This window comes from Capra hircus, chromosome 24, assembly GCF_001704415.2.
Source record: "Capra hircus breed San Clemente chromosome 24, ASM170441v1, whole genome shotgun sequence".
NCBI lineage: Eukaryota > Metazoa > Chordata > Mammalia > Artiodactyla > Bovidae > Capra > Capra hircus.
In genome coordinates, this window is record NC_030831.1 from 52,828,803 (window position 1) to 52,849,311 (window position 20,509).

Consider the following 20,509-nt stretch of genomic DNA (forward strand, 5'->3'; position numbering starts at 1 on the left):
TCTCATAAGGAGGTTCTAGATGAAAAGCCTGATCTCAACAAAGCAGCAGAATTATTGTTACTGGGTCAGAGTATGTGCTTTTAGAACACAGTAGTCATTTTCCAAGAAACCTTAACCAGGTAAACCAAAGCCCAGAGAACCAGAATTTCCAAGAAAGAGGTGCTTCTTATTAATGAATTCCTGTTAGCCTCCACGTGAAGGTCAGAAGGCGGCAAGTTGCCTATACCTTTTCCAGCCAGCAGAAGGAGACAGACTATACAATTTATACTCTGTGTGGATGTTCAGTGAAGGAATAGGCCATGAGTGGATCCTGGTCTCTCTGTTTCAGTCAACTTAATCTTCACTTGCCCACACTGACTCAGAGACAAGTGGAAAATAAGTGGAATAATGATGTTTTGGACAGTTCATCTGCCCCCACAGACCATGACTCTCTCTGTGGGTTTGACAGGTAATTATGTCTTCAGAGTCATCAGCGAAAACTTCTTGGAGATGCAGCCAGGGTCCCCCACTGCTTTCCCAGGAGGGGTTGGTGCGGTGACAGGCAGTACCCCCTGGACACAGTCATTGGACAAACTCCTAACCTCTCTGGTCTTCAGAACCTAGTGCACTTATCTGCCCATTTACAGAGGAACATGGGCCAGAAGGAGCAAAATAGAGTCCTAATTGATAACTGCATAAGACAGAGGCTATGGAGTGTTTACTTTAGGTGCCTGCCATTGCCAGCAATGTGCAATCAGAAAAACGAGTCACAAACTGTCCTTCCAAATTCAGATTTTATTTCCTTGTTGGGAGACGACTTGCAAATGTTTGCTTTCAGCTGTTAAAGAACAAATGGGGTCATCAAAAGCCACCTGCCGGTCTTTGTAACTGAACACATCTGTGAAGGGTGACATGGCCGTAAATGTTGTTTTTTTAGAATTCATTGGTGTCACATTTGATGTCACCCAGTAGGACCCTAGGAAGCATCAAAGCAAGCTGACACCGAAGCCCAGATACCACAGGACTGGGGGGATTTGCTGGGAAACTCAGGGAACACCATTCCTTCTTCGTTGCTGCCAGCAAAGCCACTTCCCTTTCAAAGAGTATTGTCGTTTTTGTTATCAAAACTTGTCTGATGCCTCTAGTTCTGACTTTAAAAAAATTGAAGTATAGTTGATTGACAACGTTGAGTTCATTTTGGCTGTACAGCAAAGTGGTTCATATATTTGCACATATGAATATGTATTCACATTCATATATATGTATATGTGTGTATGCATAGACATGTACTCCTTCCTTTTCCAGTATGGTTTATCACAGAATATTGAATGTAGCTCCCTCTGCTCTACAGTGGACCTTGCTGTTTATCCATTCTCTGTGTAACAGCTGATGTCTGCTGACTCCAAGCTCCCGATCCATTCCTCCCCGACTCCCCCTCCTCCTGTCAACCACAGGTCTAGTCTCGACATCTGTGGGACTACTTTTTTTGATTTGACTTATCTCTGCAAACAAAATTAACCTGACAGAAAATGTCAATACTTATATGTTTTTCTTTGTGATTGTACCTCTTATTACTTTCTCTCTTCAGATTGTGGAAAGTCCTCTTCTTGAACTCAAGAACACTTCCTTCCTATGAGGTTGTCTGTTGAGGTCCTTTAATGGACAGAAACCTGGTGGTCTGGAGTCTACCGATAAGAAAGTAAAGGAGAGAGAAAGAGGCTGATATTCCTTGGTTTACGCAAAAAGCCAATAAAGCCTGCATGGGGCTTGCTCTGTTCACGGGGGCCTCAGGTGCCCTCTTGATGGGGTGAAGGCGCAGAGCGCCTTCTCGAGAAGGTCTTAGAAGCCTGGGCAGGAAAGTGAACTCAGAGAGCCCCTGTGCTCCAGGGGATCAGCCTGAAAGAGAGAGAGAGAGAGAAAGAAAGACACGGGGACCAGAGCTCTGATGGAGCAAAGGTGTTTTAGCCAACATGGTGTGGGCATATATACTGTCTTACAACGCAGTTATTCTCAGCAAAGATAAAGATTAAAATTTCAGACTTAACAAAACATAGGCAATCTATATTAAAGAGAGAGAGAGTTGTAAACAGTCACTTTTACCGTACGGTTCACAAGAAGGAAGAGGGTACTTATCACCATATAGAAACACTAATGAAGGAAATGCCTGGATCCTCAGCCCCCAGAGAGACTTGCCTCTCCTCTTAATTCCTGAGTATTCAGGAATTAATAAGGAACAGAGAATTCCTGACAGATCCAAAACAGCACACATGAAGCCTCCTCTTAAATGCTTCCTGACAGTTGTCTCTTTTTCTGGGGGGGGTATAATAATAGAAATAGCAGCAGCAGTAAGTGCCGCGTATGGAAGATTCCATGAATACCAGGTCTTTTGCCTCCTGCTTTATACAGTTTACATACAGCATCTCACTGAAATCTCTAGAAACTCTGTGAGGTAAATGTTTCTTAGAACCAGTTAGCACTTGAGGACTCTGAGATTCAGATAAATTAAAGAGGAAGCTGAGAAAATAGCCCTTGGCTTTAAAATCCTCTGTGCGTGCATATGCGCGCAGTCATGTCTGCCTCTTTGCCACCCCATGGACTGAAGCCCATCAGGCTCTTGTCCATGGGGTTTTCCAGGCAAGAACACTGGAGTGGGTTGCCATTTTCTCCTCCAGGGTATCTTCCCAACCCAGGGATCGAACCATGTCTCCTGCATTGGCAGGAAGATTGTTTACAACTGTACCATCTGGGAAGCCCTAAAAATCCTGAATCTTCTCTGTAATCTACCTAGCTGTTTGATGTAACCTCACTCTGATAGGATAAGTAAATTAGCACATAACATGGAAATGCTTAGATTAAATCTGTATTTAAAGCCATTAAGAGCCCTCGTTCAAGAAACTAGTGGTAAAGAGTCTTTGTTCACATTATGTATAACATTGAAGAAATATCAGTTTTCCATATCAGTGAACATAATTTTTTCATGGCTCTTACTAATTTGGGATATTTTTGAAAGCTGCTGGAGATTATAGGAACCTAAAACTCCTTTCCTTGTGATGAAATTCATCATCCCCTTTTTATGTGAGTGATGTTTCTATCATATGATCTTTGACATTCTTACCTGGAGACACCCAGGTATTCTTGTCCTTTGAAGAATGCCTTTTCAATGGGTTATGCCAGCACGTCCTAGAACACAGCTATTTCACATCAATTATTTAGTAATTACCTAAATAAAGTCAATCATGAAAGCTGTCCTTCCTTATAGATACCCAAGGAGTTTGGGATGCAAATTGGACCTAGATGAGTTTGGGTGAACTCTGGGAGTTGGTTATGGACAAGGAGGCCTGGTGTGCTGCAGTTCGTTAGGTCGCAAAGAGTCAGACACAACTGAGCGAGTGAACTGAACTAAACTGATGTTTCTCAAAGGTCTAGAAAATATATCATGAAATGACTCACAACAGGTGATAGTTACCCTCACCCTCACAGTGGTTTCTGAACACCCAGTGTCCCTTCTTCCTTGTAGAATTTTATGTCTTCGACCGAAAGTACCCATGATCCAAATAAGCCCCTTGTTTTCCCTTGTTGTTGAATAATACTGATTCTGGACCTAAGAATGAAGCCCCAGATCTCACTCTTAACTGGGATTTGCTGACTATGAGTCCTTTGCATAGAAAAAAAATGTTGTTTCTCTAAATCTTACTTTTCCATTTGTAAAATAATGCTAATAAAACCATTATATTTATATAAAAAGAGAAACACATATAACAGCTCCTGTACTGAAAGAAAATAAGATGCAGGAATCTGTACGTTCATAAGACGTGCAATCTGATTATGAGGGTTTTCTTTTAAAAAGTAATGGCCTAAATAATTTTAGTTTGGTAGAGTCAATGAGTGTGATGTGTGGTACATGGGGATATTATCTGATGTTTCTTAGTCTTACTATAGGTCACTATTGAATCCCACCAAACCCCTCCCCAACTATGTCATAATTCAGCCTTGTGGCAACTTAACACAGTACTCATACAGGAATGCCTAAACCTGGGCTATATCCAAATTCATATGGGATGCTTGGGTTTCATTTGTTTATTGTGATAAAATGTATGTAACATAGCACTTAAAATTCTAACCGTTTTGAAGTGCAGAGTTCTATGGCATTAAATGCATTTACCTGTGGAGCAACTTTCCCCATGCTCTATCTCCAGAATTCCCAACTGAAACTCTGTACTCATTAAATACTAACACCACATCCCTCCCTTCTCCTTGCCTAGGTTAACACCTAGGCTTCATATTTTAATTATGAGCAGGACTAGATAAACTCATGGTAACTGCTATAACAACTAAACCCTCAAGCTTATAATAGCTCGAATTTCTCTGACTCTATAAAGTAGAAAAACGATGTTCCTAATTGACAGGCAGTTCTTCTCACAGGTCCATTCCAGAATTCTTGCAGAATTTAGACTCCTCCATCATGATGTGGGGCTTCCCAAGGGGCTCAATTGTAAAGAATCTGCCTTCCAATGCAGGAAGAGGTAAAAGACGCAGGTTTGATCCCTGGGTTGAGACTATACCCTGCAGTAGGAAATGACAACTCACTCCCGTATTCTTGCCTGGGAAATAGCATGGACAGAGGAGCCTGGCAGGCTGTAGTCCATGGGGTCACAGAGTCGGACACGACTGAACGACTGAGCACACACATCATCAGTGTCTGGCTCCAAAGTCTGCCTGCTGCTCTGTGGTTCCTCTTGCCAGGCCTGGAATCAGCATGGACGTGTGCACTCACACTCATTGGTTAAACCCAGTCACATGGGTTCATCTAGGCTTCACAGGGGCCAGCACATAGGATCCAGTGCACGGAGAAGGAGAAATGAGTTTGAGGAGGAGCCAGCCAGTCTCAGTCATATCAGTGAAATTAAGAGTGTATATATACCCAAGAATCACCATTCATGTCCTTAGAACTTTACTTTCACTTTTCTCTTTGGAAACTTAATTTGCCCTGTCAGAAAAACATATTTCATTTGAAATATCTCCCCCAAACAAAATAAAACTTGTAAAATTGAAATGAACATATAATTCCACTGAGATGCAAGAGGAATCATCTAGAAATAGAAACCTTAAGAAACAGTTGAGTGGCTTAGAAGGAACTCTTTCTTCACATTCAATTACATGAGACCTGTGAGGATATAAATATCTAAACCCTGTGTGTCCTTAACGCGTACTTTAGAGGTTCTTGTTTCTAATGTGTTAGGATCTATATCCATGGGATTTGTCTTCTCTTAATATGTACTACAAATCCCACCATGATCAGCATATTAATTCATTTGTTTGGAACCACTAAGGAAGATCCCCTGGAGGAGGCCATGGCAAACCACTCCAGTTTTCTTGCCTGGAAAATCCCATGGACCGAGAAGCCTGGCAGGCTACAGTCCATACAGTCACAAAGTGTCAGACACAACTGAAGCGACTTAGCATATGCCCACACACTAAGGAAGGTTTTAATTGGAAAATGAATGGGAATCGTGTAAAAGTGGCTTGAAGAAAAGGCAAGATGATGTGTATTGTACTTTCTCCTCACACAGGAGGGAGTCTACTTCCTTTTGCTAACTTCACTTAACATAACCACAGGACTTCAATCTCTATACACATCGGCATTTAGCATCTGCCTTTCCCTTTCCTATAATGGAAGAAAATAAACGCATTGGTTGGCAGTACTGACAAAGACTGGCTTGTGGAATAATCGAAACCCTAATTTCTGTCATTAGCTCAGTGTTTGCAAAATGCATCTTCCTGCCTGCACTCCAGATGTTCCTTCTTATTTTACTAGCTCTTTGTTATGAGTTTTGACGCTAAATGGTAAAGTGTCAAGGGGAAAGACTTTAGTATGCAAGGTTCATGGGGATGGCATAAACTTGAACTCCCCAGAAACCCTGCAACATTTATTTGTAGGCCCTTCCAGTCCGTTTGCCTCCCAGAGTGAGCCTCTGAGACCTTGCCTTACATGCAGAGTCGACAGGAAATGAGTAAGGAACCTTTGGATCCACCTTACTGCTCTCGCTTGTTAAGTAAAGGTTGTGACTGAAAGTGTTCACATGGGAATCATCTTTTCCTGTGACTTTCATTTCCTAGGGAACGAGCAGTGAACACGTCGCAGCCCGGGTCCCTCCAGTTCACCGTGGGGAATCTGAAGCCAGAAGCCATGTACACCTTCCGGGTTGTGGCCTACAACCAGTGGGGGCCTGGGGAGAGCTCTCAGCCCATCAAGGTGGCCACTCAGCCTGAGTGTGAGTATGCGATGGGAAGGGCCAAGTTAGGAAGTGCTCATTTTCGTAGGCGGTATCCTTGAATCCCTTCATAGTAGTTTACTGAAGTGACAAAATAGAAGATTTCTGGAGCAACACATTTACCCTGAAGGTTTTTAAAGATAAGATAACTTTTTAACAAAATGGCCTCCTCACTTTGGTGGGTCTGCAGAGCAACAAATTAACAACTAGGAAGGCCTGATCCATCCATCCGGTCTACATATCCACTCCCGAGTGAGTGAGTGACTCCAGCTGCCAGAACTTCATCGTCAGCATTAGGGTTCAGCCTCCTGCACTGATTTTTTTTTTTTTTTTTTTCAGATTTTTCCAAGTTTATGTATGAAAAATATTACATCAGAGAAAAAGAACAATGATGTAGGACTTCTCAGTACAGGGGCTTATTCAGGAGCTTGCTCATGCACTGAATGCCGTACAGAAGCTTCCAAAAGCAAACCCAGATTCAACAAATGTAAATCGATAATTTCTACTGGGCAATCTCACTATCCTGTTATGTAAATCACTATATTAAGCTCTACAAACAAAATAATGCTGCTAAATATTCTCTGACCAAATTATAATTTAGTGATTTTTCCTTTTATCAAGGAACAACAGCCCCTAAACTGCACTTTTAAAAGAGATTTCTGTATTTCTTACATTTTGAATTTTCTACTAAACTTCTGATGTTATTTGGAAAGATCGATTGCCAATGAGTCGTTTGCCAACTTTATTTTGTTAAGAGTTTTAAAAAATTGTAATCTAACTGTTAAATGAACTAAATGACTTACTTGTAACAAAGTACATTTGTTATTTAAACATTTAGACACCTAGTTTCATCTACTCCTGTTTGTATTTTTTTTTTTTCAAATGATGCTGTTTTATTTGTATTCCTGATCATTTTATTTAAAACTCTATCTTCAAAATCACCGCATATGCTTTTGGAAGAACATGAAGTAGAAATCAGAAATATTTTAATTGGTAAATAAGAGAAAATAATCTTTGGATTAGGTTACTTGTTAGGGATTGGAAATCATCAAGTTAAAGAAGATTCTGAGAGGTAGTCTAGGTACTGGCACCATGCTCTACTCTGGGCAGAATCTCTGTTCCTTTTTTCATGTAGCTAAGACTTCAAAAGACCAGATGAGACCAGATTGGAATAAAGGATTTGTTGTTGGTGAGGAGAACACTGAGCTGTACAAGTCTGAGAGATACTTGCATCACAGAAATAAAACCTCACACAGCATCTTTAAAGCCATAAATATGTGCAGATTTCAGGTCATATATAGAAAATGCAGGCACCCAAGCAGGACCAGCTAAATAGTTTGCAGGATCCAGAAGGTACAGCAGCGCATCAATCCATGCTATACGTGGGACCCTCCTTAGCATGGGGCCTTGTACAGCTTCCTTAGTCATGTACCAGCAAAGGTGGTCCTGCTTCCAGGTTTCTCTTCTAAAGAATGTTTTGTTGCTCTTTGGATTTAAATCACTAGATAATGCTGATTTCCACTTCATGGTGTTAATGGTCACATATAATTTGAGTCATCAATTTTCTCATTGACTCTCTCTTTATAGATCATGCATATATATACAGAGAGTAATCAATGACTTTTATAAATATTTGGTATTTTTAATAAACCTGAATAAAAACAAATTAGGTGTATATATATATATATAATATATATTTAAATGGTATATGCCATGTTGTATATACAGACTGATAGTTGAAAAACCCATAAAAATTCTCTAAAAAGATCTTGTTCAGTTTTCTCATGGTAGAACTTAAACTTTAAAAGCATGTCCATCTTCAGAAGATCCAATTTCTATGGATTGTCTGAATCCTTTGCTTCCTAATCCAACTATTATCCCTGGAATTATTCTTGTGTACTTTTCTGGGCTGACTGCCTATGATTACATTACATCGCTGATAAAAATTCTACAGTCAGCCTCATTTCTAAGACTGAGCAATGTTATTTTTCTTCTATCAATACTATTTTTCCTAAGTATCCAGCTTGAAAATCAATTTCCAGAAAATTTTTTTAAAGGCCAACCTTTCCAAGTCAAGAGATAAGAAAGTCTCCCACTTGGAAACTGACTAATAGTAATACCTCATTTCATTAAAAAGAAAAGTACTCATGATACAACGTTTTTGGTATAATTAATAATAAAAAAAATCAGTCTGTGATTATTTGTATTACACATATGGCATTAGCTTTTATAAAGTGCAAGCAATGGCATAATTCAACTAACAAATATATTTAATGAATATCCACTGTGTTTCTAATGCTGTTCCACAGTGACTGAGACACATTAAGAAAGCCTACCTATGTAATGAATTAATAGTAATAAAGCTCTAAGAAGCTTCTTGAGGAAGCAAATGTTTTAAATATGTAACAATAATAAAATAGGTAAGGAAACTTGTAAGAATTTGTTCAATGAAATGTTAGAACTCTGAATCGTAGATTTGCTTATGAGCCCCTTACCTGTGATGGCCTCTGGCGTATGCTCAGCCTGTGTGTGTGGTGCCAAATTGAATCTTGGAGATAGAGTTTTGGGTGAATTAGAAAAGAATAGCTTTATTGCTTTGCCAGTCAACGGGGGACACAGTGGGCTCCTGCCCTCAAAAACTATGTGTCCCCACCCAGGGGAGTTTGCTGAGGAGTTTTATGTTCAAGAGTTTAGTTGCTTGCATTCCTTTTTATCTCTTCTCTTGCTATAATCTTGATGAGCTGGTTTCTTTAGTCTGGTCTCAAGCAGTCTTTGGGCTTCCCAGGTGGCACTACTGGTAAAGAACTCGCCTGCCAATGCAGGAGATGCTGGTTCTATCTCTGGGTCAGGAAGGTCCCCTGCAGGAGGGCATGGCAGTCCACTCCAGTATTCTTGCCTGGAGAATCCCATGGACAGAGGAGCCTGGCGGGCTACAATCCATGGGGTGGCAAAGAGTTGGACATGACTGAAGCAACTTAGCACACACACATGCATGAGTGGTTTTCTCCAGTTGAAGAATGCGGACATCTTCCATTTGCTGGGTTTTCATTCCATGAAGGACTTAAAGGCATTGTTGTGTGTAGCCCTTGAGGCAGACCAGGCCCCTGCCCCAAAGCTACAATGTTGTTTCTTAGCCCTTCCTTCCTTGTCGTTGCATCCCTTTCCTTCCTGGATTAGCAACTGTTTGAATCTGCTTTTTGGAACTGCAGGAAGGTCATGGAGGCTGGGATCTGTTCCCTAGAGGGAACAGGGTTGAGGGTGGAATGGAAAGAATGGGACGGTTCTGTGTCCACCATGTCCAGGAGCCCCATAGAATCCTGCTTGCTTTCATGTACTATCTAGGCAATTTTTATACCTAAATCATCTTGTGCCTGCCTCCTCAAATAAGTGTTTTATTACAAAGACAGTCACCTTGATCCTTTATATATCATCCATTCTTCCTCCTTCAGAAAGTAGTCTGAGAATTTTTATAGAAAACCACACTGGGCACTGGTCTCAGTAAGCATTTACTTAAAATTTAGCATAAATGATAATAAGGCATAAAATAAAATTAAAAACCCAAATGAATAAAATCTGTTGATTATTGGTATTATCATCGCATGCAAGTTACGTTTTCTCCAGAAAATTAAAGTGGAAAATTATCCTGTTTTTGACACATGAAGGTGTCTTAATTTTTTCACTAACCATATTTTGGCCTTTCATGACAACAATTGTTTTATTAAATCACCTCTCTTCTTACACTATATGGAGTAAGAATTATTTCCTTTGCAGGCCATTGTTTATTGGACTGTGTTTCATTGAGAACTTTTCTTGGATAATTAATCTCTTACTGAGTAGCTAGGTAGACAGGAGTAGTTTGGGCTAGACACACAGTACTTTTAGAATAGCTTTTTACATGTGCAAAACAGCCACCTCCTTCAATTCATTTAAAATAAAGAGTCTTGTGGTGCTCACTGACTGCCTTTATTACAGATATTAGGATGAATAAATAATGTTATCATAACTAATAGGTAGGACATGTGTATTTTAGCTTCTGTGTTAACACAAAAATGCCACTTTGGCAATTTAAAACTATTTCTAGGGTAAGGAGCACTTCATCTTCCCCAAGCCTGTTCAGTAAAACACCAATTTCTGAGTAAGATCCAGCATCTTAGAGATCCCATGCTTCATTACCCCCTACCTTCCCCTCCTATACTGACTGTTCTCCCCCTACCCTTCCTCCCCTGTCTTTCTCCTCCTCTTTCTCTTTCTTCTCTCTCAGCTTCTTATAAGCTCATCTTTCTATGTTTTTAGAGAAAGTTCAAAGGTTGAGTTTATTACTTGGTTAGAATTTCAGAATCTAGAGGCAGAGGCAGGGGGGATATTTTCATTTTTCTCTCCCTGACAAAATGATCTTATCTTTTGAAAATGGGTCCCGTCTGGGTATGCAATTGCTTGCTCATTTTATCACGCTTTTTCCAAATGTGATGTAGTAATTGTACACTAGAATGACACAGATAGCTTTTATATAAATTGAATTTCAAGTTTTTCATATTATTTGAAAATATAAACTCTGTTATAAAAACCATATTCTCAAGGAATCAACCCTGATAGAAAATACGTCTGAAATATGAATCAGCCAGCAACTGTTTCTAAAAGTGCATACATACTGCAGTAATCATTTAAAGAGATCACCAGCCCAAGATCCAGTTTATGAAATAATCACCCAGAATACAAAGGCTTGATTTATAGGAAGGTTTGTGTCTCCTGATTATATCTTCCTTTGGCTAACTCCTTGCTCCTTCCCTCTGCCTTTATGGTGTATAATTTCTCCACTGTATTATCAGCCGGATTTAAGTCCCTGCCTGCTTAAGACTTGTCTAATCTTTTCATGCCACATGTGGAGGATTTTTGAATTATTATTTGGGGTCCTTTAAGATGCTGTTAAGGCAGTTTAATCTTGAAGGATGTTAAAATGGACCACATACTGTCTGGAGGCTTGAGTTAGAGTAGGGAGTCTATTTGCTAGACCACAACCCAATTATCCACAAAACCCTTTTATAGTTAACTGTTGTAAGTAATATTCTTAGTCCATTATATTCTTTACACTGAAAAGGCAAGTGAAAGTAACCACAAAATTGAGTGACTTTAGGATATATTATCTAGAGGAATAGATATATTTGCCTTTTTCGTCCATCCCTGGGTCTTTTTTTCTTTCTTTCTTTCTTTCTTTTTATTCTAAAAAGACTTTTCTTGTATAGTTGTTATGGAACTTGAAACGTCTCTGAATGTTATGTCTCCAAATATTACTGCCTATTTCTTAGGAGAATTGTCTTAATCTTTCTTTCTTAAGATTTCTTTTTTTTTTGTCATGTGGATCATTTTTAAACTCTTATGGAATTTGTTACAATTCATTGGTTCTGTTTCATGTTTTGATTTTTTTGGTCATGAAGCTTGTGGGATCTTAGCCTGAACTTCAGATCAAACCCGCACTCCCTGCATTGGATGGTAAAATGTTAACCACTGGACTACCAGGAGCATCCCAAGTCTCTTAATCCTTGAAACTTCATTGTCCTCGATTATAAGTTGGAGATATTTACTCCTCTTCTTTATTCTGAAAGCTCATCCTCTTTGTACACGGGTGTCAAATCAAACCTTGGAGATAAGAGTTTTTGGTGAAGTAGAAAAGAATAGCTTTATTGCTTTGCCAGGCAAAGAAGGACACAGTGGTCTCCTGCCTCTCTGAAAAACTGTGTGTCCCAACCCAAAAGGACTTGACAAGGAGTTTCACAGCAACAGTTCAAGGGTGGGGAAACCATTTCCCTCAGCTTGGGACTGGAACCCACGTGGCTGGGACTCAGCCAAACCCATGGTACCTGGTTTCAAGGTCTAGTAAAGCTCAGGTTCTTAGTGTCTCATCACAGAAAAAATTCAGAGAGAGACAACGTGGTAAGTAAGAAGCGGATTTATTCAGATTCAGAGAGAAGCGCATGCCACAGACGGAGTGTGAGCCATCGCAGAGGGCGAGTGTGGCTGCAAAATGTGGCCCGGTTAGTTTTTATAGGCTGGATAATTTCATATGCTAATGAGTGGGAGGGCTATTCCAACTATTTTTTGGAAGGGGTGGAAATTTACAGGATTTGGTCCATCACCCACTCCTTGGTCTTTGGACAGTGCCTTGGAACTGTCATGGCCCCCTGGGTGTGTCATTTCACTTGCTGCTTGAGGATCAAGAGCTGGTCTTGTCTGCCATCTTGGTCCCATTTGATTTGAATTGGTTTATGTTGTGACCTGGGGCTATGTCACTCTTTCAGAAGCTGTGTGCTCCCCCTTTCCCTCCTGTTAGTGGGATTGCTGACAACACTAGGGCGTGCGCAGGGTCTCAGGTGGTCAGTCCTCTCATCTTGAGGAGCTTTTGTGGTCCTGCACGTCTTGTGTCAGCTGATTTCTTCGCTGTTCCTTCCTTGATTACCAACTATTCCAATCTGTCATTTGAAACTCAACAAAGGCCATGGAGGCTGGAGTCTTGCCTATAAGAAATGGGACAAAAATGTTTCATGCCCACGAGCCCCACAGAGTCCTTCTCAGTTTCATTACCAGATTGTAAAGATGAAATGTGATGATCTATGGGAAGCCCCCAAGTCTTACCTGGCATCTAGTATGCAATCAATAGAAAGAGGTTTCCTGCCCCCAATGGGATCAAATGGAAACATAATTCCAACTGCCTTGCACTTGCAACTAAAGTGGGACACTCAGTAGTATAATCATAAGGTAATAAAGCTAATACAATACCTTATTGATAGTTTGTATTTGGCTTGATTACTATGTAATCAACCATTTATGGATTTTATTACTTTCCCTGCAATCATCCTCTCCCTGTTTAGCAGGCTGTTGAAGACTTGTTCATTGTCTAATTTGCTTCTTGGACATCTTTGCATCCCTAACTAAATTTTGAAGCTTTATGAGCAGAAAACACTCTATTATCACATAAAATGTGACACAGCATTGCCATTTTGTGGATAGCTAGTTGGTTAACATTTGCTGGTAGAATCTGATTCGTACTTAATGTGTGGGAAAGGATAATATGTATCAGTAATATTCATTCATCATGATTCTGTAAATTAAGCAAACCAAGTAAATCATAGTTGTGTCTAGCTCTTTCTTTTTTCAGTTTTTTTTTTTTAAGTCACTTAACCCGGTTTCCAATTATTAACTGCACTGTGTGGTGATCTGAGTGGATATCTGGGACAATGATGGAGGCAACGTTGACTGTGAACCCATTAGCTGGTCCAGTTTTGTGTCATATACGTAGCAGTAGACTAGCAGTAGAAAGAAAGAAATTGAAGCACTGGCATTCTATCTTTGTAGGTAACGTACAAATGCTGGTATAGTTTCAAAATTCTTTCACTGCAGAAATATTTTCAGGTATTACAGGATGGAAGACACGAAAGGCTTATGCCGTGGCATTCCCAGCAACAGAAGCTAAAAGGAACCCATTCAGGTTCGGTGGTCAGTTAGCGAGATATTATGTCTTCTACATGGAGAAGGCAATGGCACCCCACTCCAGCACTCTTGCCTGGAAAATCCCATGGACAGAGGAGCCTGGTGGGCCGCAGTCCGTGGGGTCGCTAAGAGTCGGACACGACTGAGCGACTTCACTTTCACTCTTCACTTTCATGCATTGGAGAAGGAAATGGCAACCCACTCCAGTGTTCGTGCCTGGAGAATCCCAGGGACAGGGCAGCCTCATGGACTGCCGTCTGTGGGGTCGCACAGAGTTGGATATGACTGAAGCGACTTAGCAACAGCGACAGCATGTCCTCTACAATGATGTATATTAGTGGAAGAATCAGAGGTAGGCTTGTGAAGATGGGTTGTTTAAGCATGTTAGAAAAGTTTGCAGCAAGGGTGAGTCATTCTGTACTTATTCATCATTTATTCATTCAGTCATTCATTCAAAATTATTCTTTTATGCTAAGTCCTAGATGTCCATGGTCCAGTACAGTTACCATTAGCTACATGTATCGATTTGCATTTCAACATATTGATGTAAAATAAAATTAAAAATCCAGGCACACTAACCACAACTGTCAGATAGCACTTAAAATTTAAACAGAATTGAAAACTAAAAATCCAGGGCCTCATCAGTCACATTTCAGAAGTTCATATGTGACTGCTGGCTACTGCATGGGACAGCAGAGAGAGCATTGCTGTTATCACAGAAAATTCTGTTGAGCACCCTGATTGAGACTCTCCTAGTACAGAGGATACAAAAGCAAGTCAGATAATGCCCTGATTCCCAAGGAACTAGTAGTCTAACAGTTTTAAGCAGAACTCACTAAAAGCACATTTAATAGATTACTCCTGTTTGAATGTTGAAAAAGTTCTTTGCACTGAGTTAATATAAAATATTTCAGAGAATCTGGATCTTAACATATTTTCTGATTAGTTATGCAAATTTCTTTCAGTATTTTCTCAGTTTAAAGTATAAATATATATGTATGTATCTTCTTTGGTGGCTCAGTGGTACAGAATCTGCCTGCCAATGCAGGAGATGTGAGTTTGATCCCTGGGTTGGGAAGATCCCCTGGAGAAGGAAATGGAAACCCACTCCAGGATTCTTGTTTAGAAAATCCTCTGGACGGGGAGCCTGGCAGGCTACAGTCCATGGGGTTGCAAAAGAGTTGGACACAACTTAGAGACTAAAACACAGCAACTATATATATCTTTCAGTGCACAGTTAAAGAGGAAGAACAAAAATGGCTGGTTGCTTGGGTTAAACAGTGATGTAGCATAAATTAAGTTTCCCCTTAAAAATATCTCTGCTGGCTCACTGTCATTCTCTCTTTGAGCACAAAGCATAATTCAGTTTCCTTCCACTGGTATACCCAAACATCTAGAGAAGTTATCTGCTCGGTGCAGAATTATAGGGAAAAAATGCTTCTGATTTCTCACTCATATTAGGGAGAATGAGGACAGAAGGCATGAAAGTATCGTAATAATGAGATGTTTCTGGAAAGTATGGATATCTAACATGGGATAAAAAGGTTACAAACAGGTAGATTTGTTTTGGGTTTAATTGCCTCATTTGGTGATGTAGCCTACTGAAAATGAAGGTAGGTATCTTAGAAATCTGAATCAGTGCAAAATGGAGCTTGAGCACCAACAGGGAAATTGTCATCATGCTGCTGCAGCCAAATAAAACTATACGCCAAAGATAAAACGGCTGAACTGAGCTCTGTTATGGGATTCCTTCAGTCAGATCAGACACTATGGAGAACTGGTGTTCATGACTAGTGAAGAATGAAGACACACTGAGAATATAGCATTTTTTAAACTTATATGTATTTATGTATTATCTCATTTTGACAACCCCTTTAATCTATGTGGTCTGTAAGCAATTATTGAGCACCTACTGTGTGTCAAGACTTTTTAAAGGTGCTATAAATAGAAAGGAAATTAAGATGGGCAAAATAGTGTCCAAATATATCAGGGATGAAATTTTTGAAGACAGTGTATGTGAAGGATTAATTGTTCTAAATCATACTGTAGGTTCAAATTTATTTCCACTCTTTAGCCTAAAGTTAGTATTAGGAGGTGAAAGTGGAGGTAATTAAAGTGTTAGTCACTCAGTTATGTCTGTCTCTGTGACCCCATGGACTGTAGACCACTAGGCCCCTCTGTCCATGGAATTCTCATGGACAAGAGAATACTGGAGTGGGAAGCCATTCCTTTCTGCAGGGGATCTTCCTGACCCAAGGATTGAACCTGGATCTCCTGCATTGCTGGCAGATTCTTTTACCATCTCAGCCACCAAAGAAGCCCCAGTGATTATAAGGTATTAATTATAAATATTATATAATTTAATGCATAAACATGCATGCATTTATATACACATATGCATTTTGTTCTGTTCTTTTCCTCTCTTTCTGTGCATTGATCGCTGAAGAAGGCTTTCTTATCTCTTCTTGCTATTGTTTGGAATTCTGCATTCAGATGCTTATCTTTCCTTTTCTCCTTTGCTTTTCACCTCTCTTCTTTTCACAGCTATTTGTAAGGCCTCCCCAGACAGCCATTTTGCTTTTTTGCATTTCTTTTGCATGGGGATGGTCTTGATCCCTGTCTCCTGTATAGTGTCACGAACCTCATTCCATAGTTCATCAGGCACTCTATCTATCAGATCTAGTCCCTTAAATCTATTTCTCACTTCCACTGTATAATCATAAGGGATTTGATTTAGGTCATACCTGAATGGTCTAGTGGTTTTCCCTACTTTCTTCAATTTAAGTCTGAATTGGGCAATAAGGAATTCATGATCTGAGCCACAGTCAGCTCCTGGTCTTGTTTTTGTTGACTGTATAGAGTTTCTCCATCTTTGGCTGCAAAGAATATAATCAATCTGATTTTGCTGTTGACCATCTGGTGATGTCCATGTGTAGAGTCTTCTCTTGTGTTGTTGGAAGAGGGCGTTTGCTAAAGCTGGAATCAAGATTTGCAGGAGAAATATCAATAACCTCAGATATGCAGATGACACCACCCTTATGGCAGAAAGTGAAGAGAAACTAAAAAGCCTCTTGATAAAAGTGAAAGAGGAGAGTGAAAAAGTTGGCTTAAAGCTCAACATTCAGAAAACGAAGATCATGGCATCCGTTCCCATCACTTCATGGGAAATAGATGGGGAAACAGTGGAAACAGTGTCAGACTTTATTTTTTTGGGCTCCCAAATCACTGCAGATGGTGACTGCAGCCATGAAATTAAAAGACGCTTACTCCTTGGAAGAAAAGTTATGACCAACCTAGACAGCATATTCTAAAGCAGAGACATTACTTTGCCGACTAAGGTCCATCTAGTCAAGGCTATGGTTTTTCCTGTGGTCATGTATGGATGTGAGAGTTGGACTGTGAAGAAGGCTGAGCGCCGAAGAATTGATGCTTTTGAAGTGTGGTGTTGGAGAAGACTCTTGAGAGTCCCTTGGACTGCAAGGAGATCCAACCAGTCCGTTCTGAAGATCATCCCTGGGATTTCTTTGGAAGGAATGATGCTAAAGCTGAAACTCCAGTACTTTGGCCACCTCATGCGAAGAGTTGACTCATTGGAAAAGACTCTGATGCTGGGAGGGATTGGGGGCAGGAGGACAAGGGGACGACCCAGGATGAGATGGCTGGATGGCATCACTGACTCGATTGACATGAATCTGAGTGAACTCCAGGAGTTTGTGATGGACAGGGAGGCCTGGCGTGCTGCGATTCATGGGGTTGCAAAGAGTCAGACACGACTGAGCGACTGAACTGAACTGATGCATTTTGTGTTTTAGTTTGAAATATGGTGCTTTTTAGAAAGTATCACATGAAGAAATTTAGTTGACTATCCTCTCGTGATTGTTGTTTTGTTTAGTCACTCAGTTGTGTCTGCCTCTTGGCAGCTCCACAGCCTGTAGCCCTCCAGGCTGCTCTATCCTTGGGAATTTTCCAGGCAGGAATACTGGAGTGGGTTGCCATTTCCTTCTCCAGGGTATCTTCCTGACCCAGGGACTGAACCCACAGCTCCAGAGTTGACAGAATGGTTCTTTACCACTGCACCACCAGGGAAGCCTCATCCTCATGAGATACCCCAAATAAGTGAAACCCATTTTTAAAATCACTGTACTATTTGACAGATTCTTTTAACTACTGATTGTATTCTGCCTGGTGTAATGCAACTTATGTGCTACACAAAAGGGTCATAATTTGACTTTAACTCGTATTCTCTAACTCCAATCTTCCTACATTATTATGTTGTTTTGATAAAGATACTATTTCTAGTTTATAGGAACATTGCTAGGGAAAAATGTACCTACAGCTGTTCCCAATTCTATGAAAACTCTTTGGATCTCAGCCCAATCTTCCCACCTTGGGAAGCCCCATGGCACATCCAATAGAGAATTTGAACTTGGCCAGAGTTTCTGGTCACAGTACATTTGACAAGTCCAGGGTATTACCATGTGTTGAAATTGAAAGATTTTAAGATGAGGCCACACAGTTCCTTCATGGTCCAATGGCTAAGGCTCTGTGCTTCCAATGCGGGGGGCCCAGTTTCAGTCCCTGCAGGGAAATAGATCTTAAACTTCCTGATGACCACCTGATATGAAGAGCCTACTCATTGGAAAAGACCCTGATGCTGGGAAAGATTGAGGGCAGGAGGAGAAGGCGGGGACAGAGGATGAGATGGTTGAATGGTATCACTGACTCAATGGACATGAATTTGAGCAAGCTCTGAGAAAGTGGAGGACAGAGGAGCTTGGTGTGCTGCAGTCCATGGGGTTGCAAAGAGCTGGACATGGCTTAGTGACTGAACAACAAGCACAACACACATTTGATGGTAGATGTTAAAATTGAAGTAAAGTTGGTGCCACCAATGTCCAAGAGTAAATGATCATAGGGTTTTTATTAAAGAAAGTGAAAGTCGCTCACTCATGTCCAGCTCTTTGTGATCCCATGGACTATCCATGGAATTCTCCAGGCCAGAATACTGGAGTGGGTATCCTTTCCCTTCTCCAGGGAATCTTCCCAACCCAGGAATCGAACCCAGGTCTCCTGCATTGCAGGCGGATTCTTTACCAGCTGAGCCACAAGGGAAGCCCAAGAATACTGGAGTGGGTAGCCTATCCCTTCTCCAGGGGATCTTCCCGACCCAGGAATCAAACCAGGGTCTCCTGCACTATAGGCAGATTCTTTACCAGCTGAGCTATCAACTGGAAGTCAAATAGTGAAACACTGAACCCATGATCAATGTAAGTAAACTGTTCATTGCCACCTTATTTTAATCTGTAATTACTGTTCTAGGTCTTATGTATGAAAGGAGGGTGAAAGGTGATTAAGAACAAGGATTCAGGATTCAGATTGAATTAGAATTCTGGCTCTTTCATTTACTAGCTAACTGGGGTAAACTGGTATGCTGAACCACAGCTTCCTCCTATATAAAATAGGGAGATCTTATAGGGATGTTGTAAAGCTTAAAAGACAATCTGTAATAGGACAAAAGAGTACAGCCCCAAATGATTATTCTGCGAATTAAATGAGCTATTTAGTATAAAATACTTAAGCCTGCTCTCTGGCACTCTGTCAACCCTCAGTAAATGTAGCTGTTAGTATCATGCATTCCTCCTTTGCTGTGTTCTAATTATTCTCATGTTGTCATATTCCTTAACACTGAATGTAATTTGTCCATGTCTATCTCTGTGCTGCTCACGTGTGTTTGACATGTTCTTTTTCTTCTTTAGGCTGTTTCATAAGTCTCTTCTATTTCTACTTTAGGATTTTAAAAGCAGAAAGCCCATTCTGGCTAATTCACCCCATCTGTTAGTCTTCATAAGCTCATTTTTCCTGCTCCAGATTTGTTCATGTCATTCATTCGGTCTTTCATTCATTTCTTTCAACAAATAGTTATCGTGTGCCACTGGTGGGCTGCCCTATATTTCTCATCACTGGGAGTTCAGCAGCAAAAAACAGAAAAGACAGACAAGTGTTTATGAGGTTTATATTCTAGTCATAGAAATGGACAGTAAACAAATAAAAATAAAGTATGCAGAAGAATAAGCCAGCTTAAAAAGATAGAGAATGAAAAGGATAGAGGCGATTCTAGAAAGGGAAGTTTCAAGAGAGCCTTTCTGAAGAAGACAAGGGACCTATGAATGAATTTGGAGGGATACCAGCAGATGCCCTGGGTCTTGGGCAAGGACATTTCAGGTAGAGCTGATCAGTTCAGTTCAGTTTAGTCACTCAGTCCTGTCTGACTCTTTGCGACCCCATGGACTGCAACAAAACAGGCCTCCCTGTCCATCACCAATTCCTGGAGTTTACTCAGATTCATGTCCATTGAGTCAGTGATGCCATCCAACCATCTCATCCTCTGTCATCCCCTTCTCCTCCTGCCCTCAATCTTTCCCAGCATCAGGGTCTTTTCCAGTGAGTCAGCTCTTCACATCAGGTGGCCAAAGTATTGGAGTTTCAGCCTCAGCATCAGTCCTTCCAGTGAACATCCAGGACTGATCTCCTTTAGGAAGGACGGGTTGGATCTCCTTGCAGTCCAAGGGACTCTCAAGAGTCTTCTCCAGCACCACAGTTCAAAAGCACTGCTAATAGGAAGGGACCCCGAGAGGAGGAAGAAGACCACTGTGCGGCAGCAGAGTGAAGAAGAGGGGAAATGGAAGAGAGGCGTCCCTGCGTGGCAGGGCCCCAGATATGAGTCACCGTGAAGCCCCAGTAAAGAAGGTGGAGTCATTTTCAATGTGGAGGCATCT

General features: G+C 40.7%; 1 protein-coding gene across 1 annotated transcript in view; it reads left to right on the forward strand.

The window, feature by feature from the left end:
- LOC108633778 (netrin receptor DCC-like) overlaps nucleotides 300-20,509 on the forward strand; it is a 53,779-nt gene continuing 33,569 nt past the window's right edge. Inside the window, exons 1-2 of the mRNA XM_018039360.1 lie at nucleotides 300-448; nucleotides 6,097-6,251. Of these exons, the coding sequence (XP_017894849.1) occupies nucleotides 300-448; nucleotides 6,097-6,251 (304 nt within the window). The remainder of the gene's footprint in view (nucleotides 449-6,096; nucleotides 6,252-20,509) is intronic.